This window comes from Pan paniscus, chromosome 6 (assembly GCF_029289425.2).
Source record: "Pan paniscus chromosome 6, NHGRI_mPanPan1-v2.0_pri, whole genome shotgun sequence".
Classification (NCBI taxonomy): domain Eukaryota; kingdom Metazoa; phylum Chordata; class Mammalia; order Primates; family Hominidae; genus Pan; species Pan paniscus.
The window spans coordinates 34,955,348-34,983,213 of NC_073255.2; the positions used below are offsets into that span (position 1 = coordinate 34,955,348).

General features: G+C 46.5%; 1 protein-coding gene and 1 long non-coding RNA gene across 2 annotated transcripts; both read left to right on the forward strand.

The window, feature by feature from the left end:
• The first annotated feature begins 2 nt into the window (after nt 1-2).
• On the forward strand, nt 3-27,866 carry MTURN (maturin, neural progenitor differentiation regulator homolog). Its single transcript, XM_034963868.3, has 3 exons — nt 3-316; nt 11,213-11,335; nt 22,545-27,866. Exons 1-3 carry the CDS (start codon nt 155-157, stop codon nt 22,653-22,655), a joined length of 396 nt encoding a protein of 131 aa, XP_034819759.1. The 5' UTR covers nt 3-154; the 3' UTR covers nt 22,656-27,866.
• Nucleotides 370-4,235, forward strand: LOC134730670 (uncharacterized). Its single transcript, XR_010112579.1, has 2 exons — nt 370-1,292; nt 2,276-4,235. It is a non-coding gene; the product is annotated as an uncharacterized LOC134730670 (long non-coding RNA).

A 27,866-nucleotide genomic window follows, 5' to 3' on the forward strand; every position in this document is an offset into this window, starting at 1 on the left:
CCCACTCCGCACCGCATGTAAACAGTCCCAGCCGGCCCAGCCCGGCCCCGGAGGAGCCCGCGCAGGCCGAGCCGAGCGCCGCGCTGCCCGCCCGGGAGGAGGGCGCCGAGGAGCGGGAGGGCGGGCGGCGGCGGGAGGCGGGCGCGGGGCCGCGATGGATTTCCAGCAGCTGGCCGACGTTGCGGAGAAATGGTGCTCCAACACGCCCTTCGAGCTCATCGCCACCGAGGAGACCGAGCGCAGGATGGATTTCTACGCCGACCCCGGCGTCTCCTTCTATGTGCTGTGTCCGGACAACGGCTGCGGCGACAATTTTGTGAGTGCCTGGGGGAGGGACCGCCGGAGCCGGCGGGAGTGTGGACGCGGCGGTGCGTCCCCGCGCCCGAGCTCCCGCGCGGTGGGCGGCGGTGGGCGCAGAGTGGGGGGGCGTAACCCGCGCCCCGCGCCCCGCGTGCTCCGCCGAGGAAGCCCCGGGCCGGGCGGTGCGGGCTCCGCTGCCCGGGTGGGGCCCGGTGGGCGGCGGGCAAGGCGCCCGGAGGATCCGGGGAGCCGGGTCGGGGCGGGAGGTGTGGCGTCCCCCTAAAGGCCACCCCTCTCCCCGCTGCTGCGGGCGCCGTTTCGGGAACCCGACCTCGCGGCCCGTGCGCGGTGCCTGGCATGGAGCATCCCTGGGGTGTGGGTGTCACCCGCGTCGGACCAGCCGGGTCTGGGGCGCACGGACCCTCCGGCAGGAGCCCAGGTCCGGAGCTTCCCACATCCAGGCGTCCCGTCCGGGATAGGAATCCGGCTCCCCTCCGGTGCCCAGCCTCGGCTCCTCGCATTGCCCCTCCCGGGAGAACCCCACTCCCCGCCCTCGCGGGTTAGTCCTTGCACTGCCTGTTTGGACACAAAGCTCTGTCCATACTAGCGATGCCCGATCTCCTGGACCACCTTTGCGGAATTACACCGCGGATCTTAATACGCACGCGCGCCTGCGCATACACCCCAACACACACACACTCATGCTCACACCCTAACCCTCACACGCGCACACTCACGCGCACACGCGGGCACGCCTCTCCCCCTGCCCCCGCGCTGCCCTCGCTGCCTCTCTGAGCTGCCCGAGAGGTGTGTGTGGCCCGGGCGGGTTCTCTCCAGCCGAGGCGGTGGCCCTGGCCCTGCTGAAGCCCGTCGGCTTTTCCAGATGACGGGGAATCCCCTCAGCCCCGGCTCAGAGGGACTGGGAACTGGGACTGCGGTGTCCAAACCTTCCACTTTGAATCCTGCACCCACCTGGGATCCCGGCTCTGGCAGTTGAGGAAGGGGATGCGGAGGGCAGGGGAGTCGGGGTGGGAGGGGTGGAGTAGGGCGAGCACGGTGCTCATGAAGTGTTTGCAAGGTCGGGGAATAAATAATGATCCCCAAATGTAAGATGGAGGCGGCCGTGGGCGCGGGTGACCGTGTGGTCGCGGGCCTTGTGGGCGGAGGTGGGGTGGTGCGGGGCGCGGCCTGATGCACGCTCCTCAGGTGGGGGAGACAAAGCTGGGCCGTGGTCCTGCCGCCGAGCGCCCTGACCACCTACGGGAAGTTCGCGAAGGAGTTAGGGAGACTGCAAGACCGCCTTTGTTGGTCCTGGAGAGGTGAAGGCTTATGTATGCCTGGCCAATAAAGCATTCCCTCCGCCCACACGCACCCCCTGAGGAGGGCAGGGATCCACCTGGGCATTCCAGAAGTGGCACTCCAGAAGAGGGATGGCCTTGTGTGACAGCCAGATTTGAGTTCTGGCTCTGTGACTGCTCAAATACCCTCCCTGAGCTCAATTTCCACATCCAAAAAAATAGGTATAATAATGCCAGCACCCAGGCGTTCATATAGGTAACGCACCGAATAGTCCCTGACACACAGCAAGAGCCCCACAAATTTGGGGTTAGAGACCTGGGGTTTCCCAGAATTTAGAGCTTGTCTCATTTTTTAAAGAGCCTTGGTTTTCCCACCTGTAAAATGGGGCTAATCAGAATACCTCCAGAAGAGCCAACTGAACAATAATATTAATGCCTGTAAGCCCATCTTAACTGTAGGTAAAGTAAGTAAATAAGTGTTCTTTTTGGAAGGAGTGGGAGATCATTAAAAAGGGATTCACTCCATTGCAAAAGTGTGAGAAAGCCCCCAGGATACAGTGGAAAGGGCACCAGAATCCAGCTGACTGTAAAATGTTAGGGTTTGGCTAGGGTCCCTTCCAGCTCTGGGCTTCCTTCATCTGCCAGCGTCCTTTCTCCCTCCTGACCGTGTGAAACAGGGCAAGAATGGCTCATGGTTCTGGATTTCACTGGGGAGAAGCCCACACAGCCTTCCTGCTGGGACCGCCCAGGCCATACCCAAAGAAATGACTCCAAAGACAGTAAGTGGGCCAGGAAGACAAAAGGCTGTTCTCTTGCCATGAATATGTGTATCCAACCATCGTTCAGAAGTAAGAAGTATTATATTATTTGTATCAGGCCTTTCTCTTGAGGCCACCCATATTTTAAATATTTTCCCATCTGCATGAGAAAAATGCTTGAAAGTGTCATGTAAACTGACAATTTAAATAGAATAGATAGAAAGATAGAGGATGGGGGTGGGCAGATGATTCCTTGGGTAGAATGGAACTTTCTCCAAGTTCTGGAGGCTCTAATGGACAAGATGCCAACCTCGGGAGTTTTCTTAGCCAGACCTCTTGAATCTGTCCCAGGCCAGGTTTGTCAAGCTACTGTTTGCCTCTAATAAGTATCCTGCCTCAGTTCTTTTCTTTTTCCCTGGAAAATGTGTTAAGCATTAGACAAAAATGTGAGATCAATGGAATTTCTATTAGTTGAAGGATTTAGCAATCAGAATGTCTACATGAGCATTTCTCAATTTACAAAAGTATTTCCGCATCATTCATTCATTCATTCAACAAACATTTATTGAGGGTTTACTTTGTGCCAGGCCAGTGCTATCTAGAATACAAATAGGGTCTCTGCCTTCATGTTCCTGGGGCAATTTTTACTTGTCTAGGAAGCAGTGTGGTGTGGTGGTTAAGCACACAGGCTGTAGATCAGACTACTTGGGTTTGCACCTCAGCTCCCCATATTTGTGTGCCTTGGGAAAGTTATTTAACCCCTCTATGCCATACTTTTTTTTTCTTTTTCTTTTTTTGAGACAGTCTTGCTCTGTTGCCCAGGCTGGAGTGTAGTGGCGTAATCTCGGATCACTGCAACCTCTGCCTCCCGGGTTCAAGTGACTCTTGTGCGTCAGCCGCTCCAGTAGCTGGGATTAAAGGCGTGCACCCCACGCCCAGCTAATTTTTCTATTTTTCGTAGAGACAGGGTTTTGTTACGTTACTTAGGCTGGTCTCGAACTCCTGGGCTCAAGTGATCCTCCCACCTTGGCCTCCCAAAGTGCTGGGATGATAGGCGTGAGCCACTGTGCCTGGCCTCTATGCCATACTTTCTACATCTGTAAAATCGGGATGATAATATTAGTACCTTCTGAGCAGAGTTGTTTGAGAACGGTATCTAAAGTAGGGGCAGCTTAGATAGTCTAAGCCACTGTCGTTTTTCATCGTATCTCCTAATTTGTCTCCTTGCTTATAACCTCCACCTCACTCTTACTGTAGTACTGAAGTGGGGGTACTAAATAGATCCAAAATGACTGCTTGGGGAGACTGACTCTAAGCCACTGTCTACCCAGCAGTCATTTTGGATCTATTTAAAATATAAGCCAGATCATGTCACCACTATCCCCCACCTCAGCTGAATTGACTTCCCATCTTTTATAATAAAACCTAAGCCCTTACCCTGGCCCCAAGCCCCCACATGAGCTACCTTCCTGCCACACAGACCCTGCTGGTCCTCAGATGTGCCAAGCGTGTTCCTGCCTCAAGGCCTTGGCACTTGCGTTCTGTCTGCCTAGAACCCTCTTGCCCCAGATCTTTCCACGGCTGGCTCCTCGATGCTCCTGAGGCCCAAGAGAAACCTTCCTGACCACATGTTCTTTGATCTCACCCTCTTTTATTCTTCCCATAGTACTTGTTAGACTTGGCATTCTCTTTTTGGTTTTCTGCCACCCCCACTAGACTCTAAGCTTCATGAGAGCAGAGGCCTTGTCTGTGTTATCACTGTGTTTTGGCATTTGGAGCAGCATCCAAACATGATGGGTGCTCAGTGCATATCTATAAGGATGAATAAATTATAGTCTAGTGTAAAAGACATGTCAGATGTCAAGAATTCATTTTCAAAGAATAATAATAATAGCCATCACTTATGTTCAGTTTACTATGTAGCAGACGCTGCTCTCGGCACTTTACATATGCCAACTCATTTAACTTTAGTACTCTCACATAATTATATAATCTGTATAATTATCTCTGTTTTGCAGAGGAAGAAACTGAGGCATGGCAAACTTTACTAACTTTTCCACAGTTAATAAGTGGTAGAGCAACTTCAACTATAGCCCTGTATTTAATGCATGGCATCACAGGAGTGACAACAGGGGACCCAATCTAGACTGGGTTCAAGGAGTGCTTCTTATTGGGCCTCACAGAAATTCATTGAGGTAGATATTATTATTCCCACTTTATAGGCAAAGAAACTGAGGCTCAGGGAGTTTAAAAGATTCATCCAGGACTGTACCACTAAGAAGTGACAGAGCAAGGACTTGAGCCCAGAGGCCTGTCCTCTCCACCATGCAGAACAGCCCACAGGTGGGGTCAGGCCAGTAGTTCCAGGGGCCCATGTTTAATAAACAGGATGCCTGTTTATTTTTCCTCCATTTTGGGTCCCTTGCACACTCCTTCTCTATCTCGCTCCACAGGCCATCCCATCCATGCTGACCCTTTCCAAACTGTCCCTCTACCTGGGACCCCTCTCTGTGGGCCCCATGATCAGGGCCTGGGGTGAAACAAAGCTGCTAGTGCCCTGTGTGTGGAGGAAATTCAAGGGCATGGCCACCCTGCCTGGCTCTACAGGTTTGACAAGGGAGGGCTCCTGGCCCTGGTCAGAGGGGTCCAAGGAGTCCTTTCTGCGAACTTGGAAGGTCCTTCGGGGCTTGGTAGGCTTGGAATGGGGTGTCAGCAGCCACTTGGATGCCAGATAAACAGAGGGGCACTCCTAGGCATGGAGCACCAGCTGCGTTCCTTCCTTGTCTTAGGCCACGAGAAATGAGGTCTCCGAGCAAAGAGCACTGCCCAGCCCATCTGGGGGCCTGGATCCTGATGATTGCGGGAGAGAGGGAGGGATTCATTTCCCAGATTGCCCAGCCTTTCCTGTCAGCCCAAAGACACGTTGGACTCTAAAATTTTGTATAGTTTAATCCCTCCTCAGCACAAAAACAAAGGTAGTAATCATGATATTATTAAAGAAAAAGGCTTTATTTATGGCAGGACTGTGATTTAATTTTACATGTGTTTGTAGAGGGGTGTGTGTGTGTGTGTGTGTGTGTATGTATATATATATATCCCCAATTGTGGTCTGAACACATCTTTATTATTAACTATGTGATCAAATAACAGCCTTCTTATTTGGATAAAGAAAATAGAACTTATTTAAATGAGATTGAGTCCCGCTTATGTGCTGGTATAGTGGAGAGAAAGTACTTTCTTGTCTGATTTAAACTCTACCCTGTTTCCTCCTCTGTCAGATAGGGACAGTCATGCCTGTATTACATGATTAGTGTGGGGATGAAATGAAGAGCTGTGCATGTGATGTGCCCAGTAGACATAAGGCCATTCCACAATGGCTGTGCCTGTTCATATAGAGAGGTTATTTCTGGGAAAATGAGAGGTCCTTTGTATATTCTTTGAGTGGTAGTCATGAGGAGAGTAGTTATGTTAATACAAGCTCAAGTGGATGGGCATAATCGCTTATTGGGCCCCTGCTAAATGAGAGTCAGTTTACAGGTTGTCCCCTGAAATCTTTAGATTCCCCCTGTAAATGTAATTATTTTCTGTGACTTACAAATGAATACACGAGGCTCAGGTTAAACATTGTGCACAGAGTGTAGTTGAAAGGGTGTACACTCCTCCGTTGACATTCTGGCTCTGCCCTTGTTCCCTGTGTGACCACAGGCAAGTTACTTAACCTCTCTGAGCCTCAGTTTCCTCACTGGTAAAATGGGTCAGTGGCTGACCCACAGATCGGGCTAGTCCTAGGTATGGCCAGCTGTGCTCTTCCCACCATGTGCAGTGGCTCACACCTGTAATCCCAGCACTTTGGGAGGCCGAGGCGGGCGGATCACCTGAGGACAGGAGTTCGAGACCAGCCTGGCCAACCTGGCGAAACCCTGTCTCTACTAAAAATACAAAAATTAGCTGGGCGTGGTGGTGGGCGCCTGTAATCCCAGCTACTTGGGAGGCTAAGTCAGGAGAATCACTTGATCCCGGGAGGCAGAGGTTGCAGTGAGCCAAGATCGCACCACTGCATTCCAGCCTGGGCGACAGAGCAAGACTCCGTCTCAAAAAAAAAAAAGAGAGAGAAAAGAAATATGTTGGGAGGCGTGTGGTGGATTGTGGCTTTTATCTTTTTCTGCCATCTGTTTCCAGGACAAGAATCAGGGTTTTGTTTTGGTATTTTATTTTGGAAACAGGGTCTCACTCTTGCTCACGCTGGAGTACAATGGTGTGATCAGAGCTCACCGTAACCTCAAACTCCTGGGCTGAAGCCGCCTGCTGCTTCATCCTGGCAAGTAGCCAGGACTACAGGTGCACACCACCACACCCAGCTATTTTTCTTATTTTTTGTGGAGACTGGAGTCTTGCTCTGTTGACCAGGTGGTCTTGAACTCCTGGTCTCAAGCAGCTCTTCCACCTTGGCCTCCCACAATGTTGGAATTACAGGTGTGAGCCACCAGGCCTGGCCAGGGATCCATTTTGGATTAAGACACACCAATTCAAAATGGACTCCCTCGGTACCGAGTGGCAGAAAACCCCCACTTCAGTACTACAGTAAGAGTGAGTCCCAGAGCAAGGGCCCCAGAGGGAGGAGACACAGGAGTGTGTTCTTACCTCCCCTGCCACCCCCACCCTGCTTAAGCACCGGGAAGTCCAGCTGCATACCCACCAGGATTTAGAACAGGAGGGGCGCACACATTGTGCTCCCCCAAAAATGTCTGTAGGGTTGGACTACTTTAATGACTGGAGACCACTTTTTGATAAACTGGATATTCCGATCTACATTGTACAAAACAGGAAGGTGCTCATTTTCCTATTTGCTGGTGACATAGTTATATTCTCTTAAGCTGGGCAAGCTTTTATGATAAACTCTGGCCTGACTTCACAGGAAGAAGGGTCACAGATGGCCTATACTCAAATCAAAGTGCTTATCGGATTTTCTGTAGGAAAGAGTAGACCACTCAGGCCAGGTTCGATGACAGCCACTTCACTGCAGCTCAGGCCAACCTGAGATTTGGAGTTGGCTATAGTCAGTAATGGCAATTGCTGTAGTTCTCCCGGAAAGATATTTAAATGTCACACCACCCACAACCCCCTTCAAATATGTAGTTAGCCAAAGTTCTGCTGTGCCCATGGTTCTCAAAGTGTGGTCCCAGAACCAGCCACATGAGCATCAGCTGGGAATTTGTTGGAAATACATATTCTCAGCTCACTGAATAGTTCATTAGCTAAATAAACTGATTACCAAGCAGAGGTGGATACATTGCAATTCTGTCATTGTGTTTGAGTGATACACTTTTCTCAGTTAACTTTGCAATTTAAACTCTGCCCCCGCAGCACGCAACTCTGATCCACACTGAAGCTTGAGAACCGCTTCCCTCTACTCCCTGAAGCCTTTCCAGGCATTTCTCCTTTAGTCCAAGGGAGTCCTGCAGGCTGTTGATGCTCTGACTACCGCCTTATTGGAAAGTCAATACTTTCCGTACCCAGATTCATGTTTGCCAGGGCGTTGCATTGTTCAGAGCTAGAGGTTCTCTGATTCCTGCTATAGTTTTTTTCCTGGTCAAAATGAGTATTTGGTTACACATGCTTAAAATATTTTCCAAGTTGAAGTTACTGTGGCCACGCCCAGTGGCACAGGACTCCGGGCCTTCAGTTGTGCATTTGTCTTTGTACAGGACTAAATCCTGTTTTCAGGAGCACCAGCCCTGCCCATAGATGGTCTCTCCACTCCCCTTGGTTTTGGAATGGGCCCCTGTATCTTCCTAAGAGAATAACCGCTCTGCCCCCAACCCCCTGCCTGTTAATTTTCCTGAAGAGCACGTCTGTTTTATCTGTGGACACTACGTCGTGAGATTGATGGTGCCTCTTTCTTTGCATGGGCTACTTAGAAAGCTTTGCTGGCAAATCTGTGTCCCATCTGTAGTAAGTAGCCAGGCCCTCATACCTTGCTCTGTTTGTCCTGGTCTCACTCTTGGATCTTATTTCCCTCCCTTTGTCCTTCCCCCCCCCCCATGACAGACTTAATTTTTAGTTCATTTTGTCTTGTATCTCGTGATACCTTGCCGGCTGCCTTGATTCATTTTGAAAGGAAGGAATTTAAATGGAACACTTCCTTGTTATGAGATACAATGGATATGAGACAACTAGCATTTAGTAAATGATGTCTTTTAAGTGACCGTGTACACCTGAATCTGAGTCCAAACCCCATGCCACTCTATCATGTGGACAAGGATTCAGTTACAACATTTTTTAAACCCCAAAACCTAACAGAACTGGTAATAGGTGGAGATAGCCAAATGAAGGAAGTTTAGACAGAAGGCCCTTTCGTGGGTATTAAGTCTTCCTTCAACATATAGTCCTAAATTGCTTTAAAAGGAGAGTAATGGAAATTGTGGCGTGAGCAATCTCTTCATGAGGTTAGAAATGCCTTAGAAACACTTAGCTAAATATACTGTCTGATTACCAAGCAGTGGTGGCTACACTGCAGTTTATGATTCTGTTATTGTTTGAGTGATATACTTTTCTAAGTTTACTTTGTAATTTAAAGCCCAGATGTACTTACTTTTTAACAAAGTAGGTTTACAAGCTTGTCATAGGTGCACCTGCTTCTGACTTAACCGCAACCTGAGTTGCCTCAGGCAGTGCTCTCAGTGAGTCACATTGGGTGTCTGATTTACTCATTGCGTGACCATAGCCTTGTGGCAGATGGTAAGCCCACCCCTTCCCCTCTGTCTCCCCCATCCTCCTGCAGATGCAAAGGGGGAAAGAAGGTACTTATGTCCACCATTTACTGAATATTCACTGCATGCCAGCCAGGCACTGTGCCAGGTACTTACTCAGCTTTTAACTCTTTCTGTCATCTTCACAAGTCTACAGAGGACAGCCTTCAAGTTTTCGAAATGTGGTGGTAGATGTTAATCCCCTCTTTAACTTGGATAATAATTTGAAATAAGCTGGAACTTTTACACATTTGAGTATGAAAATGGATGCTGAGCAGAACTTACTAAGTAGAACTTTTGTTGTTCTTCCAGAATCTCCACTGATTAAGAATCAACTGGCATAATGGATATACAAGTACTTTGTACTATTACACTTTTGTACAATGGAAGAGACTATTACATAAATGACATTGTGGTGGTTTGACAGCTTTAAGGGTCTCTAATTAGTAGGGAAGAGCATTTGAGCTGTTCGCTAAAGCTAGAGAGCCCAGACGTTGTCTTTATTGGGTTGGGGAAGCCTCTAGAGAAGTCTGCTGGCATGAGAGCAACGTGTGTCGAAAATGGACCTTTGCAACTATGAAACACAGATAATTGGGGTATAAAGATGGTACATTGGCACCTAGTTATTCTCATTTGGATCTGAGCAGTATTTTAAGTCTGTAGGTCTAGTTCTCAGAAACCCTGCAATGAGAAGAAAGGAGAGGAACTGTGTTTATTGAGTGATAGGGATATGGGGCCAGTGTGTGCTTGGCATGGACCATGTCTCCACATAAGTCTTATATCCTGCTATCTGGCCCCTGCATCTTGTTCTTATCTGCCAGATGTCTTTCTTTCTCCCAGACCTCAATACGTTTTTTTTTTTTTTTTTTTTTTTTTTTTTTTTGCCAGTGTTTAGCCATCCTGGATCCGTCCCCCCTAAAGAGTGATTCTTGGTACCTGACAGATACTCTGATGTTACCCTGGAAGCCCCATGTCCCTGACTTGCTTAGAAATGCAGGGCAGGGTATTCTGCATTAAGAATTCTCAAACCTATTTCTTGGCCTTGTTCCAGGTCTTTGAACATTTATGAGAGAGGTTTGCCTAGTCTTAAAGATGTGCTAAAATGGATATCCTCACATGGAAAAAAGCCTCACCCAGTCTTCAGAAAAAATAAAACCTAGACTGGGCATGGTGGCTCACGCCTATAATCCCAGCAATTTGGGAGGCTGAGGCAGGTGGATCGAGACCAGCCTGGGCAACATGGCGAAACCCTGTCTCTACCAAAAATACAAAGAATTAGTCAGGTGTGGTGGTGCGCACCTGTAGTTCCACCTACTTGGGTGGCCAAGATGGGAGGGTCACTTGAATCTGGGAGGCAGAGGTTGCAGTGAGTTAAGATCATGCCACTGCACTCCAGCCTGGGCAACAGAGCAAAACCCTGTCTTAAAAAGAAAAAGAAAAAGAAACAAAAAACCTAAAACCAATCTCCTCTTAGTATGTGTTAGATTGTGAAATGATGCTTTGGTATGATGTCCTCTTAAAGCATTTTAGGGAAGGGAAGTTTTCAGAAAGCCTTTGTTTTCCAGTGACATAGTGGTGACTTGGTGGCTTCTCTTAAGTTATTTGCATTTGGAAGTAAATTTACCACCACGCCCACTCACAGGCCGATCTGGGTAAAGAATGTCTTGTTCCAAGTTAATGCTTACAAACTATGCTTAATTAATCTTTCAGCCATAGCTGAAAGCAAAGTTAAGGATTTTGAAGGCAAAGGCTCTGGTTTCTCCTTCCCCATGTCTGAAAACCGCCCTTAGCCTGCACAAGGTGAACAGTGGAAATCATTGGTGAGGAATGGCCACCCACTGCCCTCTTTACTGTGTAGGAGCAGATCTGATGACGAACAGAGCAGGTGAGGTATGGACCAAAAGCTCGGGGGCTTCTATAGATTAGACAGTTTTTCTTCCCTTTCAACGCAAACAAATCAAGAACGCATGTATGAATTTTACTGTAGAATGGAGGCCTTCTTCAAATTGATGTTATTAAGAAAATCTGCTTGGCTTTTCTGAACTTCACACTGAGTGTAGTGACTGTGTGTCTTTGTTTTCTCCTTCCGTCGCCCGTGGGCACGCAGCACGTGTGGAGTGAGAGCGAGGACTGCCTGCCTTTCTTGCAGCTAGCACAGGATTACATCTCCTCCTGCGGCAAGAAGACGCTCCACGAAGTCCTGGAAAAAGTCTTCAAGTCTTTCAGACCTGTAGGTGCCTGCTTGGCTTCTCACCACAGCTTGTTTTCTATGGTGATTGTGTTTAGAATAACAGGGGCGGTGGGGAAGGTGGGCAAAACCTGGGATGACTAATTGTTTTTCTCTTGTCTGTCCTGTGGCTTAGAGATAGCAGCCAGTATAGGGAGGCCGAGGGCGGGAGGAGGGGGACGGGATGTGACACAGCTGTTTGCTGCAGGGATGATGGTTATTTCTAGCATCACTTGAGTTGAGAATCCCTGATGGGGGGGGGGAAGCAAACAGATCCTTTATGAGACAACTGAGTATTCCTGTTCTCCTCCAGGAGACTTGGCACCATGGCACTTGCAAGCCCGATGGAGGTTCTTTTATAATAGTGGGGCGTATATTTGGGGATTGCTGGGAAGCTGTATACAGGTTATATTAATACCTCCACGTTTGTGGGTATGGAAAAGGATGAAACTGGATACTGGCTCTATTCTTTTCTATTTTTAAAAAGTCTCTGTTATGAGCTACTGTTGCTTTGTTTTCCCCTTTTGGGATTTAGGAATGTGTATTTCTGTGGCTAGCTGACAGTCTGTTTACATTCTAGCTGATAAACCTTTAAAATGAATGCTCACTTCTATTTTGAAGATTACCTACTTCCCTTTATCTTCATTGGAAGATAAAGTCCCATCACCAGTGTCTCAGTGTTTCCCCTAAGTTCGATTCCCTGCTCACTGTAAATACTGCACATGTTCAGTGGTATTTGCTAGAATTTCTATTTATTTTTCAAATCTGTTTTAATGCTGTCTCCTTCTCTGCTGCGTTTTTCAAGCTTGTCTTCTGTTTCTTTGAACATAGGAAGCTTGGTTGCATAGTAGACTGTGTCTGATGATATTTCATTTTGTAAGTCTGTTTGGTCTTCTTTTGTTTCTGCTAGTTCTCAAACCTGGTATCTTGTTTCTCTGTGTGTGGGATTATCTTTGTGTGCTAGTTATTGTATTTGAAAGTTTACATGTAGGAATAAAGTGAGGCCTGAGATGACAGTACCTTACTCCAGAGAGGATTTCTGTTTGCTTCCGTCAGGACTTGGGGGCCTATTAGTTTGAGACACCTTAGCACAGTTTAAGTCTTGTGGTTCTCTGATGGCTCCCGGGGGTGAGAAGGCAGGATACGGGTCTGGCCTCCTGTGCCTCCTCCTCGTTCTGAGGGTGTGGGCCTCTGGGGGCCCAGCTTCAAGTGGGGATGGTATATAGTCTGCTACTTTGGAAAACTGTTAGAGTAGCCTGAGAAAGCAGTGAAGTTTCTAGCTGCTGCTTCCAGGTCAGCAAACGCCCCCAGGACAAAAGCAGCTTTTTATGTTTGGCTTACCTCTCCTGGTTAATACTTTATATTTAAGAAGGTATTTTTCATATTTAATTCAGCTTTTTTTAGTCATTCTCAATGAAAGAGTTGGACCCAGTCACTTTGTGCACCATTATAAGAAATGAGATTTCAGTGGCTTTTGTCACTCTGGTTTGCTTAAGCAAATGGTAGAAATCAAATAGAGTGACAAAAACCACTGAAATCCCTTTTTTGTTTGTTAATTTTCTAAGCCAGTTTGGCACATTCAAAATAGATACTTGACTTAAAAGTACCAGTCTGTCCCACATTCATTCATTCAATAAATATGTTTTGGGTACCCACTGGGTACATGGCACTGTGTACTGCATTGTTCCTGGCACTGGAACTAAAGCATGAGAAGCTTAGATCTCACAGAGCCTGTGCTCCAGTGGGGGGAGACAGGATAGACAAGGACACACTTAATGTCGTGAAATGATGCTAGTAATTAAGTGCCAAAGAGAAAGGAAAGAAATCAGGGAACGGGGTAAAAAGTGTCAGGGGTCCTGGAATTTTTGAGTGGGGAACCAGGGAAGACTTTGCTGAGAAGGTAACATTTGAGGAAAAACTTGGACTACAGAGTGGGCCATGAGAAAATCTAGGGGAATAGCATTTTCAGTAGAGAGAGCAGCAGGTATGAAGGCCTCGGGGTTGGACAACACCTGTGTCCGGGGAGCAGGAGCAGCCAGTGTGGCTGAAGGAATTAGAGAGAGGTGAGCTGGAGGAATTCCAGGAGTCACAGAAGGACATGGGCTCTTACTCTGGAGTGATGGGGAGCCCCCCAAGGGGTTAGGCAGAAGAGGGATGTGACCTGACTTCACATCTTGAAAGCCTCCCTCTGATGACTGTGTTGAGAATAGGCTGTGTTAGGGGAGGGACAGAGAGGCCATTGAGGAGGCCATTGCTGTCATCCAGGTGAGAGATGGTGGTGGCCTGGACTGGGACGGTCACGGCAGAGGCGGGGTGAGGGGTTGGATTCTGGAGATACCTTGAGAGTAGACCCAGCTGGACTTGCTGGTGGATCAGAAGTGGGATGTGGGAAAAAGGGAGAGAAGGCTGACCCTGAGTTTCTTGCCCAAGCAGTGAAGGGAATGGCCTAGTCATTTACTGAGATGGGGAAGGCTGCGGGGGCGGGTGGTGGGGAGTTTGGGGTTGGTAATGTCAGAGCTCAGTTTTGGACATGTCAGTGTTTTAAATGCCTGTTAGACATCGAAGAAGGGAGATGACATTAGGCAAAATTAAAAAGAAATGGATTCCTGTAAATTTTAACCAGAAGAATACCTGTTAGCAACTGAGGTTCGCTTTGCAGCAGGTTTCCTCACAGGGGCTGACTCATTGACTTGCCGCCAGCTGGTGTTTGTGGGTGTTGTCTGTGGTGGCAGGCAGCCTCCCCTCCCTGCAGAACTGGCTCACCTGGGAAGGGGAGCTCCAGCCGGGAGTCACTGTGCTGTTTTTCTTTACCAAGGTTCTGGTTGTATTTTGGCAACCAGGCTAGCCACGTTAAATGAGGAAACAAATGCGGTCCAAAAGAAATCCGGATGTGCAGCTGAAAGCAGTTGGGTTGGTTGAGGAAGTTCTTTCAGGTGGCGCTGAGATGTGTCACGTGGGCCCACAGCTTTGGTGTGCTGTTGCTGGGCTTCCAGGTTTCCTTTCTGAAGTGGAACTTTACCTTGTGGGCAGGGATGTGGCTCCCCAGGTGAGGAGGCCTTGACGTGGCACAGCATGCCCTTTGGTGAGGAGGTTTATGGGCTGGGCCGCCCTCTGGCAGGGCCGGTTTGCCCCTGAGGGCAAGGCTGGTGGGAGGCACCTTCCCGGACTGGTAAAGATGAAGTGCTGAAGGCCTCAAGTTTCTCCCAGTCAGGATGCGCCCCAGACTGGATGAGAGGGAGCGTCACAAACCGGAATAAAGGACCACAGAGATCCCTGGAGAAACTTCGACACTCTCCACCTCCACCAAATAGAGCACTGCTTCCCAATGGCACCATTTATCTGTTTGTTTTACGTAAGGGAGGTTTGTTAAAAATAAGACATAGGTAGGGGTTTTGTTGCTGTCATCACAGTTGAACGTATTTGTTGAAACGCTTACCCAAATGCTACAGGTTATCAAGTGGGTAAAACCAGCACATCATTTCCCTGAAAATACATGGGAATCTGATCAATCCATGTAGCTGCTTTTTTGTTTATCGTGGGCCAGCCCCAGGAGGAGTGTTTTTGCCTTCATCTTAGAGCAGTCTCCTGCTCTGCCTACTGCACTCTACTGGTTCTTGGGAGAGCTATTTCTGTGAGCATGTTCTGCAGGGGGTTGCTTGTCATCTCTTAACCCGATTATGAGGGAACAGGTACTACAGTCATGAAGAACCCAAGGTCTGTTGTCAGGCTACCCGGATTTAAGTCTCAGTTCTACCACTTGCTGGCTGTGTGACCTTAGACAAGTTACTTAACCTCTCTGTTTCTCAGTTCATTTGTAAAATTAGAAAATTAATGATGATAGTTCCCTTAGGGTTGCAGTGAAGATTAATGGAGTTTTTGTTGGGTACTCAGTGCAGTGCGTTATCCACGGTAGGCACTAAGTCAATGTTAATATGATGTGGATAGGATGAGGATACTAGACAAAATACTGTGGAGAAGTGAGCAGGTTACCGTTGGGGGGAGCCTTAGATTATTGGTGGAGAGAGAAAACAATTTGCTAAGTGATTTCAACATGAAAAGGCATTAGAAGGGTAAGTCAAAAGTTTATCAACATTGGTTTTGGTAAAATTACAAGCATTCACTGAGTACCTGATCCACACGACTCACTGTGCTAGAGGCTAGGACTCCATAGAGGACCAGTGGATGCACCTGTCCTCCCAGAGGGGCACGTGGCCAAAGCACTCAGGGTTATGGATGATTTTTTATTTTCTTCTTTTCCACATTTTCTAAGTTTTCTATGATCACATTATCAGAACATATTTTTTTTAATGAAACTGTGGCTTCCAGCGTATTCGAAGGGCTAGGAGTATCAGTGTGAGCAGGCTCATTGAGGAACAAAGCCAGGCAGTGGCTTCATGAGGAGGTGGGACTGAAGAATAGCCGGACCTAGACATGCTCAGAGCAGGGGCAGGGCTGGCCCAGCAGGACGTCCAGGAAGTGTCCATCTTGGCTGCTTCAGCTCCGTTTCCTTAGAAATGGCTCCATGTGGTGGAAGGTAGATCGGCTCTGCCCTGTTTTGCTCCCATGCTGTGTGGCCTCTAACAGGTACACTTGGCCTCAGTGTCCCCAGCTTTAAAATGGGGGCAATACTGATTTAGCTGTCTTGTGGATTCATGGGGAACTTTGAAGTCAGACTGAGAACCCAAAGGATTGTCAAAACCCAGACACTCTGCTAAATTTAGTCTCAGTTTCTGGCTCCTAACAGGTATTAGGAAATGTTTATTGGATGGGTAAATGACTGTGGATGCAGCCGGCCACCTTCCCTCGAGTGACCCACATTCTACTCCACTCCAGTGACCTCCTACTTGCTAATGTTGATTGCTCAGAGAGGTATGAGTTTTACCTATTTTTTCTTGCTACTGGCATGTCGTATCCAAATGGCACATGTATGCAAATGACAATGCCAGGCAGGCTGTTGTTGGCATCCACGAGCAGGTACTGCTACTTGTAGTGGTTTCAGAAACCCCCATCAATCACTTTGGTAAGTGTGAGTTGGATAATCGTCAGAACCTTGCATTTTTCTTAAGTGACCCTCCATTGACAGTTGCTGGTCATACACGATTGAGCTGGAGAATGAAACAATGGTTATGGACCTAAATAATGGTGATCATGCCGTTCAGTTTTCCCCACCATCTTTTCATGTTTTATATTTAGTGTCAACTGACAGACTTACTGCTGGGTAGAAAACAGTTTACAAGAGAAGAAATAGCCTACTATTTCCAATTTAGCAGTGAAACTAGACTTATCTTTGCCCTTTCGAATTCTCTCAAAGTGTTATGGGCTTAACAAGGAACTATTGCTTCCTCGAGTGTGTTCTTCTCCTTACCAACGCTGTGGACATTAGGGTCCTGAGTCCCCTATTGCTCTTGCAGTTTTGTGTGCTGTCTGGTTGTTGTTGCTTCCATGGCCCGGCCTGGAGTTGGGTCCTGTGGTCCTTGTAGATTCTCACTCAGTTGGCCCGAGTCCTCTCCTGGGCTTGCTGTGTGACTCTGCGTTTCTTCTCTCAAGAATGAGAGACATTTCTGCCAGAAAAATCCCCCTAATTCTGGTTCACTGGCATAAGCAAGATTGATATTTTCAGTTTGCCACAAGTGGCTGGAGAGCTGCGGCTTAAATCCCACAGGAAAATCCTGTGTCCCAGAAAAAGTCCAATTCTTGCCTCTACTCATGGAGTCTGGTCAAGAGCCTGGAAAAGAGAAAGAATCCACCTGTGAGAAGCTGCCTGGGTGGATCAGGGAAAGTCTGATGAGAAAAGATTATGCACACACGTGGGTTTCATAATAAACATTGAATATTGACAGTTTATCTTTTTTTTCTTTTTTCCTTTTTTTTTTTTCTCACTCATGTTATGAACATTCAAACCATTCTCTTTTTTAGAAAGTATGATGGCCTCAAAAGGTAAGAGAGTGCCTCCTCCTGCCCATTGTGCTACATCCATCTTGCCACCCTTTTTTCCTTAGGGTCAAGAAGACTGACTGACAGACCAGGACCCCACCAGGGGTTTCTCCATACCGCCAGCATCATGGTCATGAAGATAAATGGTGCCACATTTCCCAAATGCTTTAGAGTCCTACCACCCTTGGCTCTTGGACTAACAGTGTTCCCATCACCTGGGAGTGTGTTAGACATGCAGAACTGGGTCCCACTTGAGACCTGTTGAGTCATCATCTGCGTTTGAGGTAGATTGCTGAGCACGTTATCCACACCTACACATAGTGAAGGAGAAGAGAGACTGCCTAAGGGGAGTCCCTGGAAGGTACATACAAGGATCTCTGAAGCCACAGGGCACTTGCTCGATGCACAAAAGCCATGGTTGATTGGCCGTGCTCTCCAGGGTACAGACACCACCTCCCCTTCCTTTATGAAGACCTTCTAGCCCACTGTGCTGAGTGCCCCCTCCAGAGACAGTAGCTGCTAAATGCCACCTCAGTATGGCCTCACATAGTTTACACTATTATCCAAAAGACCTGTAGTCGGCCCTACAGATAACAGATACTCTCTTGGGTCTGAGGAACTGAATTCTCCAGAGTTGGCAGCTCTGCCTTTCTGGTGCAACCTGTTTGGATAGATGGGCCCGAGCAGTGCTTATGTGATCACCGATAGCTCACAGGAAGCTTTGTGGACAGTGAGACCCTGGAAATGCTAACTCTCTTGTCCAGAGTGAGCATAAGCTATTTTCCCAGTCAGCTGAAAAAAAATTCACTGAAATAGGAATAAATGATTATAACTGTCAGGAATAATTTAAATATACCAGTCACTTTCATTTTTTGGCTCACCTTTTCGGTATGAGAATGTGTGGTTGCAGTAAAAGCCAGGGCTCCAGAATTCTTCCCAGTCTGTGTGTACGCCTGTCTCTTCTTGACTGTTGAAAATTGGGATCCAGAAGTTAAATTTAGACTTGCCCACCATAGGTGGGATTAAGCATAGAGGTGAGGATGCTAGATTACTACATATCTGTAAGATATGTCCCTTAGAATTCCAGGCAGTCTATTTCTGGTGCTTTCTATCCATGCTTCCAAATTGTCCCTCCTCACAAATTTAGACATTAGCATTTCATACTGCATTTTTAAAAAAGATTTATTCCCCAGCGGAAAACATTGAAACCTCCAGCTAATAGGAACCGCATTAACAGCTGAATGGGAGTCTCCTGGGTGGCCTGGTGGGTAGGGATGTGAAGTCTGCTGTCAGATCACCCAGGTTTGAATTGAATCCTGGCTCTGCCACTTACTGGGTGACTCTGGGCAAGTTACTCAACCTCTTAAGGTCTTATCTGTAAAAGGGGGGCAATAAAAGTGTCCAACACAAGGTTATTATGAGGAGCAAAGGAGTTAATGTGTGTAATTCTGCTTAAGACAGTGCATTTGCTGTGCCAAACCCCCTTCTTATTTTATTTTATTTTATTTTATTTTATTTTTTTAGACGGAGTCTTGTTGTGTCACCCAGGCTGGAGTGCAATGGCACGATCTTGGCTCACTGCAACCTCTGTCTTCCTGGTTCAAGCGATTCTCTCACCTCTGCCTCCCGAGTAGCTGGGACTACAGGCACACGCCACCATGCCCAGCTAATTTTCATATTTTTAGTAGAGATGGTGTTTCACCATGTTGGCTAGGCTGGTCTCGAACTCCTGTCCTCAAGTGATCCTCCTGCCTCGGCCTCCCAAAGTGCTGGGATTACAGATGTGAGCCACCGTGCCTGGCCTAAACCCCCTTTAACCTCAGTAGGGAAGGCACCAGGTTCAAGAGGCCGAAGAAGAGACCCAGAGCCAGCAAACAAGACACGGGGTTTTACTGTACTGACATACAGGGGAGAGAGTCCAGCAGCAGGGGCTGGGCAGGAGAATCGCCTTACATGCAGTCCAGTGGCGACAGGCTGGACAGAAGAACCACGTGGTCCCGTGGTGGTGGGCTGGGCAGGAAAACTGCAACCTCCTGCAATCAGTGTGCAGTGTATATAGGATTTTCACTCAACACCCTCCCGCTAATGACCTCCACCTGGCAACATTCATTTAACCCAGAACTCAGGGCCGATTTTAATCCCCTATAACGACCCATGTTCCCTGGGATAGGCCATAGGCTCACGTGTTTCTTATAGATAAGGAGTGACTCTCTTGGCCACTCCCAGTTTCCCTAGCTCCTTAGAGATAATATAGCTAGATTACATCACATCACATCACATCACATCACATCACATCACATCACATCACATCACATGTAGTTACATAAGGCTCCATAGTTTGCAGATCATGGCTGCCTTCAATCTCATGTCATCTCCATAGTTACTCTGTGAGATAGAGCAGGTATCATGGTGCTTTACAGAGAAGGACACTGAGGCTCAGCAAGGTGGTGACTTGGCAGAGTTCTCCAGCTAACTAGAGCTCTGGCCTCTGGACTCTAGTGCCAGTGTCTTTTTCCACACACCCTCTCAATAAATCTGTAGACCCTACACTAAGGTGCTTCAAAAGTCCAGAAGGCCACAGAGAACTGCCTCTCCTCTCCCCTCTCCAGAAGGGCAGTGAGTGAGCAGCTCTTGAAAGAGCAGTCAGAAAACTTCCAGCCTGGGGACCTGTCAGTAGATGTGCTGGTTTCATCTGAGGTAAGGTAGGGAGCTGGAAAAAGGAACTGCAGAAGAGAGGTGGTCATGGCTATGTGCTTGGTTTCCTGGGTCTTTTTCAATAAGGTACCCTAAGCTGAAGAGAGGGAGGGTGTTGAGTGCTACCTATGGTTTGGGTCAGTATGAATCACCTAGGGATGTTATGGAACAGAATCGCCCATGGTACATCTCTTTTGGATAAAGATGGCAAATATGCAGATGCACACCTCAGCTGCGCCCTTTTCATGCAGGACAGCCATTGCTAGTTGACCACAGTGTTTTCCACGGGGCCTCAGAATCCTGAAACTCCAGGCAGCCACTCCCTGTCAGGTCTGTTAAGTGAGAGGGAACCAACTGGTCATTTCTCTTTAGTGACATCCCTTCAATACAATGAACAATTATATATATTGTTTAGGTGTTTAGGTAATTTTGGAGTTCCTGGTGGTGGCAATAGTGTTTATATTTTACCAGCTATTTAAATGTTACCACTTATTGACACTTTCACCTTGCTATGTCATCGAGCAGCTCTCCAAATAAAAAATTGACCACCAAGTGTAGTCATCGACGTGCCTTACGACTAGTCATCTTTTCTCTCTTTAGAGGCAAACTTGGTTTTTTATTCCATTTACTAAAATCTGGAAGGGAGACAGGAGCCGGAAAAAGAGACTTGCTTCTCCCAAGCACACTCAAGATTGGAGCACCCTCTCCGGGGAGCTGAGAGTGCTCTTCCTGCCCTTCCCCTCTACATCCGCAGAGTCTCTGAGGCAGCTGTGGCATGCCCAGCTCTAAGGGGTGAGCGTGTGTCTGCAGTTGACTGTGTATGCCTTGGCAAGCCACAGGCAGAGTGTGACCAACAATGCCTAGCAGATGATTTTGTCCTGAATGTGTTCATAGGGTGCTGGGAGACCTGGGAGAGCTGCAGCTGGAGAACTTCAGAGTGAAGGCATTATTTTCATCAGGACTCTGTTTCTCTTTCCCCATTTCAGCCGTGGGAGGGAGTGAGAGGAAGGGGGTGGCAGGACACCAGGGAGGCAATGCAGTTGAACAGAATGGTCAGTCTTCTTTTTACTGTCTTGATGCAGTTAGTGTTTAGATCATTAGGGCCACTCAGTGAAGGTGCTTGAAATTGATGGCCCTGGACACCCCTATGTAAGAAGTCCTTGGGCCACAAACAGACTGTAGATCTCATGAAGGCACCAGGAGACAGAAGCCTGGTTATCACAGGCAGGTCCGACAGCTAGGGTTGTGGCTTCTTGCCTGCACCAGGGGGTGGTGTTCATACTGATCAGGCCTAGCAAATGGCACTTGGTTTCTAACCAAAGACCAGCCAGTGCTTTAAAAAACAATGTTTATTTTGAACGTCCCACATAATTATACAGCAATTGGAAAATACAAAAAGATAAAAAGGAAAAAATTACCCATAATCTCACAATCTTAAAAAAACCTTAAAATTGGGGTGTATTTTACTGAAGTCTTTTTTCTATGCATATGTGTATAAATTTTAAGAACTCCGGGTCAGGTGTGGTGGCTCATGCTTGTAATCCCAGCACTTTGGGAGGCCAAGGCAGGAGGATTGCTTGAGTCCAGGTGTTGTAGACCTGCTTGGGCAACATACTGAGACCCTGTCTCTATTAAAAATATATAAATATATATACATACACACATATATAAGGAAACTCTGGGTCAGGCATGGTGGCTCACGCCTGTAATCCCAGCACTTTGGGAGGCTGAGGCAGGCAGATCACAAGGTCAGAAGATCGAGACCACCCAGGCCAACATGGTGAAACCCTGTCTCTCCTAAAAATACAAAAATTAGCTGGGCGTGGTGGTGCGCGTCTGTAGTCCCAGCTACTCAGGAGGCTGAGGCAGGATAATTGCTTGAACCCAGGAATTAGAGGTTGCAGTTAGCCGAGATTGCGCCACTGCACTCCAACCTGGCAACAGAGCGAGACTCCCTCTCAAAAAAAAAAAAAAAAAAAAAACTCTATCATAATAAAAGTGCAATTTTGTCATGCTTTTTTAACACTTATGTGCATCTTTTTAATGTCATCAAGTCATTCAAAAATGCCATTTTGAGTGGATATATAAGATTCCATTTCAATAACACCATAACCATTTTGCTGTTGAACATTTTAGTTGTCTCTACATTTTTAGAAATGTGTTATAAATAATAGCACCAATAAATAATAGCACCGTATGTTTTTAGGACAGAAAATACAGAATCAGTTTTTGACATCTTGGTGGGACAGTGAGCACAGTTCATTTCATACTACTGCTGACATCCCAGATGTGTGTGTGGGCACATAGCTAGCTCTCTGTGCATATGTGGTGCCACATTTTGATACTTAAAAATAGAGACTCTCCAGGCTCCCCAGTAAAACCTAGCCCTTTGGGCACTAATCCATTGAAAGATTGACATTTCCGTCTAACAAGTTTATGAAAATCATTGTAGGGGTGGTTGACGGGGAAGTCTGCAGCTGCTGGGTTAAGTACTGTTTAACGTGGATCCGATGCCTTTGGTTGTCTTCCTGCCTGTGGGCCATTTGGCGCTCACAGCTGCTTTTCTCTTGTTCTCTCCCTGTAGTTACTGGGGCTTCCGGATGCAGATGACGATGCGTTTGAAGAGTACAGTGCTGACGTGGAAGAAGAGGAGCCAGAGGCGGACCACCCCCAGATGGGGGTCAGCCAGCAGTAAATCTGGGGGCTCCCCTGAGAAGGAGAGTGAGCCCCACAGTAACCTAGGTGGGGTCACTGCCCCTCCTGGGTTAGCATTTTGCATTAGCACTTCGAAATAGGACATCTGGCTCCCAGCATCCAAATTAAAATGAAATACCTTTTTAACGACCACAAAATATCTGTGATGAGCTTTGCTCAGAAGTGACCTGAATTTCACTCCCGCTTCAGTGGGGTTTCTATGGAGTTGTCTTGGTAGCCTTTGCCATTTTGAATTTAGAGTCCGTTTTGTGGCTGACTATTCTCTTGAGTTTATGTTGGAGAATTAACATTCGCTGACTCGAATGTAGAGAACTCTGAATGTATTAAGGATATGTTTTGAGTCCTTACAGGTGACCTTACTGAGGGAAAGCATGGCAGAGAAGAAATGCAGTCTGCACTTTTTATGTACTTTTTAAGTGTCCGTAAGTGAAAGGTTTTGCTTATAAAGCATGAATTTTAATATCTAGTCATTAAACTGCACAAGTGCAAATACAAGGGCAGGAAAGGATAATCACTTAGCTTTGGACTAAGAGGGTAAGAGAGGCCCAGAAGCCTTTAAGTGTTTTGCCATTACTGAGTTACCTGGGTATGTAGCGACTGGTTCGTGGTTAGGTGTAAATGTTACTTGCTTGTTCGACTGTTTCAAAACATGCTAATTCCAAAGCCACTTTTAAAGTCTATAGTGGAAAATATAGATGGGGTGAAAGATATAATTTATTGATTTTTAAAGCTGTTTATAAGCCGTCCCACGTATAAAATGAAACATTTTACCTTCTCTCTTTCTAATGAGATGGCCACTTGTTAAATCATGAAAACATCCAGAATTCAAGTGCCACTTAAACTTTGAAGCCATAGATAAATTTGTTAGAAAAGTAAACCAGGATTAAAAGTTTTTAAAAATATGATAGAATCCTTCTTTACTTTTTAAGTCTTTTATTTAAAAAAAAAAGTCAAAAAAAGGATTCCATTGTGTAATTTATTTAAAAATTTAATCACATATTTCGAGGGACTTAATTGTGCTGTATTTGTAAAGGGACATGAAGTTAGGAATCTTTTAATCGTGGGTTAGCTTGGTTAAAAGGGAACGTTTTAATAATCAAGATACTCAGACAACTCACAGAAACAACTTCTGTAATAACTGGAAATACTGCTGTTATCATTTAGCCAACAATTACTTACTGGGGACATCCTTTGTAATGCTAACATGGAATTATTCCTGGACCCTTCTGCATCCCTGGTTTTAGTTAACCTAGGATGCGGAATGCCTCCTTTACAACACTAGATTAAACCTAGCATCTGGGGTGGGTACGTTTAAACAGTCACACATGTGCCTGTTAGGTTGTGAAAGTTTTGAATTAAAAACAAGCAGTAGCAGCAGAGGCCACAGAACTTATGGGAGTCTTGTATATCTTCCAGGCATGTCGGTGTAAACCTGATTGTCTCGACATTTTCTGTTTAATTGATTGGTGCTGTGAGGAGTTCGGCTGCTCTTGGTAAAACAGCGTACTCCAGTTTTAAGTCATCGGGTAAAATACTAGTACAGTGATTTCCATCTGTGCTTCAGTACCCACTTTGTGTTCTTTTCTTGAAAAGTCATACTAAAGGTTAATTTCAAGTAAAATGAATTTCCTTCCAAGTAGCCTATTAGTAAAACACAATTTAGTGTTTCATCCATTGGGGTGAGCAGCCCTTTGCAGCCCTGCCTGTGTTCTGATTGGCTCCATTCATGAGCAAAGGTGATTGTGAGCTGTATATTACACAGGTGTCGCCCAGGTTTCGTAACCTCCACTTTAATGCAGTAAGCTGCAAGAATGACTTCTGCAAGTGAAATGAGGAAGCTTCACTAGCTTGCTCCATTGGAAGGTAAACTGAAATTTTATACGTTGAAGCTTAAAATCTAAATTTACGTATGTTTGGAAATGGAATGGACATTAACATAAAATGTATTTTATCAAAAAAGTGTTTAGACTTTGACCAAATACATGTTGGTATTATCATGTTAATGTTCTCTGTTTATAAAAATTGAGTGGAGATAGACTCGGCCATTCTGTGGGCTGATGAGAATTCTGGGCTTTGTTTTGCACCAGGGGTAGGAGACAGAGAACATGTCTGTATGTTACTTAATTTCCATAGCAAAATCCCAAACAGCATTAGCAGATCGAATTGTTTCTTCTAAGACTTCCTTTTTCTGAATGTGTACACATCCCTTCTCGCGCTCACACACTTGCCCACACACTCACTTCTTCCTGTGCTGTGGCTGCTCTAAGCAGGGCTGTGCATGGTGCAAAGCTGCAGTCAGTGAGCCTGGCAGCCTGTGGTTTCTGTTATGGAAATGGTTCCATGGTGAAACACATCCCTGACCCTTCACAGACTTACACATTTACTCACCAGGAGGTGGCAGCGGTGTGGGAGGAGGAGTGTTGACCTTGGACGCAGGAGAGACACCTGGGTTCTAGTTCAAGTCGGCCAAGGATTGTGTGACCTTGACAAGTCTAACTGGTCTGTGAACAAGGGGCATTTGCCCTTCTAGCTGTAAACACTGCCCTTCTGTGCCTGCCTTATGTGTGTGTGTGAATAAGGAGCAACAGTCAAGGAAACTTTTAGGGATTCGAGAAGAAAATACATGTGGGATCTTGCCAAGGTGCTGCCTTTAGGATGCTGACCCCCGCACTACCTTAGAACATGTTGGTCTGTGAGTGCCCAAGCCCCTGAGGGCTCGATCTCATGGGGCTGATGAAATTCTCTTCCTTAGAGGAAAGGGAAAGGTGAGGCCCCAGAGGACTTATCTCAGCTGTACATGCTCTGCCTGTGGAGACATGGCTTTTCTTTGTGCTGTGGCAGACTGGGGCTTTGGAAGTGGTGTATGTTTAACTTACAGAGAGTGAGAGATGTGTAGGAAGAATAGCTGGAAGAAAGTGAAAGATGAGTGCCAGTACTTTTGGCCTGTTATCCAGTAGAGAGAAAGTGACAGTGAAAGTAAAGTGAGAGAGAAAGAAAGAGTGTGTGTGTATATGTGAGAGAGAGAAAGAAAGAGAAAGGAATGCTTGATTGCTTGTTGTTCACTGGGCCAGCTCTGAAATCCAAAATCATGCCTTGATAACATTACAAAACCGTGATCCTGGGTTTGAGTGAATCCTAGAGACATTGTTCTTATGGCTGCCTGGTTTCCGCAGCCTGATCACCATATCGAGCAGATGTCAAGGAATCAGAGTGAAGTACAGAGCCAGGGAGGGAGGTGAGACCCCGTGTAGTGCCTGTCACCACTATGGATTCACCTGCACTCAGGTGTCCACTCTTGTCTCCCAGGCCCAAAGCAGCACATGGTGCAATTTGTTTTTCCACAGGCAGAGCGTGAAAAGTCTCTTATGTAGGGATCCTCCTTGTGTCCTGGTGCCAGAATTAGGTTTCCAGTGTACTTTAACGAAAACTTCTCTCCTTTATAGTTGTTGTCATCTTTCATGTATAAACAGAAACCGTCTCTAGCACAATATATTTCTGAATATTGTTTCTGTTTCATAAGAGCACAATGTACATGGACCTAGGGGAGCTGTGGTCCCAAGTGTCATTGGAATTTATATTTTAGGAATAGGCTTTGCATGTTAAAATTCACAAGTTGGGAAACTGGTATGAACAGATCTGATTTCTTACAGAGAGGCATGAAGGAATAGGCAGGACTTAACTTGGGGTGGGAGGAGATGAATAAGGGAGAATGGGAGAGTTGGGGTCTGACAGTTACCACCTGAGCCTCAGGAAAACTGTTTTCATTTTCACGGCTGTCTCACTGGGGGCCTGCTTTCCTCAAAGGAACTGACCGTATGTTGAGAGGCAATGCCTTGTGTTGGCATGGCTTTGCCACTTTAAAAGTGCCCCCCAGCCAAGGAGACCAGCAGGGACCCTGCTCATCTGGTGGGGCTCTTTCCTTCAGTAAAACCAGCTGCCAGCCTGAGAAGCCAGTCTTTCCCAAATGCAGGCAGATCTGAGAGGGGCTCCAGGCACCCGGCAGCTAAATCACAAAGCAAACTTGGGTGTCCTTGGCAGCGGGGAGGAAGCAGAAGTGCCCCCTCAGGCCAGAGGGCAGGGCCAACCTCCTCACTGTGCTTCAAGGTTGTAGAAAGAGCACAATTAATGCTTAAGCGATCACAGACCCCTCTCCCCTGCAGTGGGTGTTAGCTCCAAAGAGATGCCATTGCTGATCACCCAGTCTTCGGAGAAGCCTAAAATTTCTTTGAATTAAAAACTGATCCTTTTTCATAAAGACCCAGTCACTTCTCCCAGTTTAGTGATAACAGGTATGACACAAGAAGCTGAAGTCTTTTAGATTTTATAGAGAGTAATTCTGAAACCTGCCAGAATGCTGGTAGCCTGTGGTGTCCATGGCAATGGGTGTCCATGGTAAAATATCTATAGCTTCTGCTCACTGGGCAAATTGTTAAATAATATGTTGTCTTTTATATTTTTATTTAAATCTGGATTACAAAAATATAGTACCCATGAGCATTTCATGTTAGAAACCCCATTTAAAGCACTACGAGGCTGAATAGGCACAAGCGATTAAAAGTAGATGCCAGGCCACATAAAAATAAATGTTTTAATTTACTTAGAGCTGTATTCAAGTTGTTTGATACCAGACAGAAAGCTGACAGTCTGTTCTTTGTAAACTGCCTTTCCCTGTTTTTCTGTTTTGTTTTGTTTCTCAAGTTTCATTTTTTACTAAGCCCCTTCTGACACCTAGGCAGATAAAGAAAAGAGTAGTGCACAGTACAAATGTCAGCTCTGAAGAGGAGGAAGTAAATCTTCAATGCTAGGGCAGATCTTCACTATCCGTGATCCAGTCTTAATTTGAGCATGAGAGCAAAATTTAGTCATCTACACAAGAAGCAAAAGCAAGGAATAGTTGTTGGGTTTTTGTTTTTTGGTTGTTGTTTTTTTTTTTTTTTTAGGCAAGAAGTGTTGCCGGTAGGGTATGTGTGCTTTCTTTGCCTTCCTATTTCCTTTCAAAGAAATCTCTTGTAAATTACAAAACTGTGAATTGGGTTGCCAAAAACTGTTGCCCTTCGTTAGATGCTTCAAACAGTGTAAATCCTATACTGCACCCTGTCCACCTCTGCTCCCTCCTCCCTCCCCTGAGAGTGAGGACCTCATCCGACCATGTAATTACCATTCGGTTGCTATTAAAGAGCCTTTCAAACTC

Excerpts from the sequence above, each read along its gene's own strand:
- MTURN (XM_034963868.3), top strand. The coding sequence starts at position 155 with ATGGATTTCCAGCAGCTGGCCGACGTTGCGGAGAAATGGTGCTCCAAC. Across the intron at positions 317-11,212 it reads ACGGCTGCGGCGACAATTTT|CACGTGTGGAGTGAGAGCGA; the intron begins GTGAGTGCCTGG and ends GTGGGCACGCAG. Across the intron at positions 11,336-22,544 it reads TCTTCAAGTCTTTCAGACCT|TTACTGGGGCTTCCGGATGC; the intron begins GTAGGTGCCTGC and ends CTCTCCCTGTAG.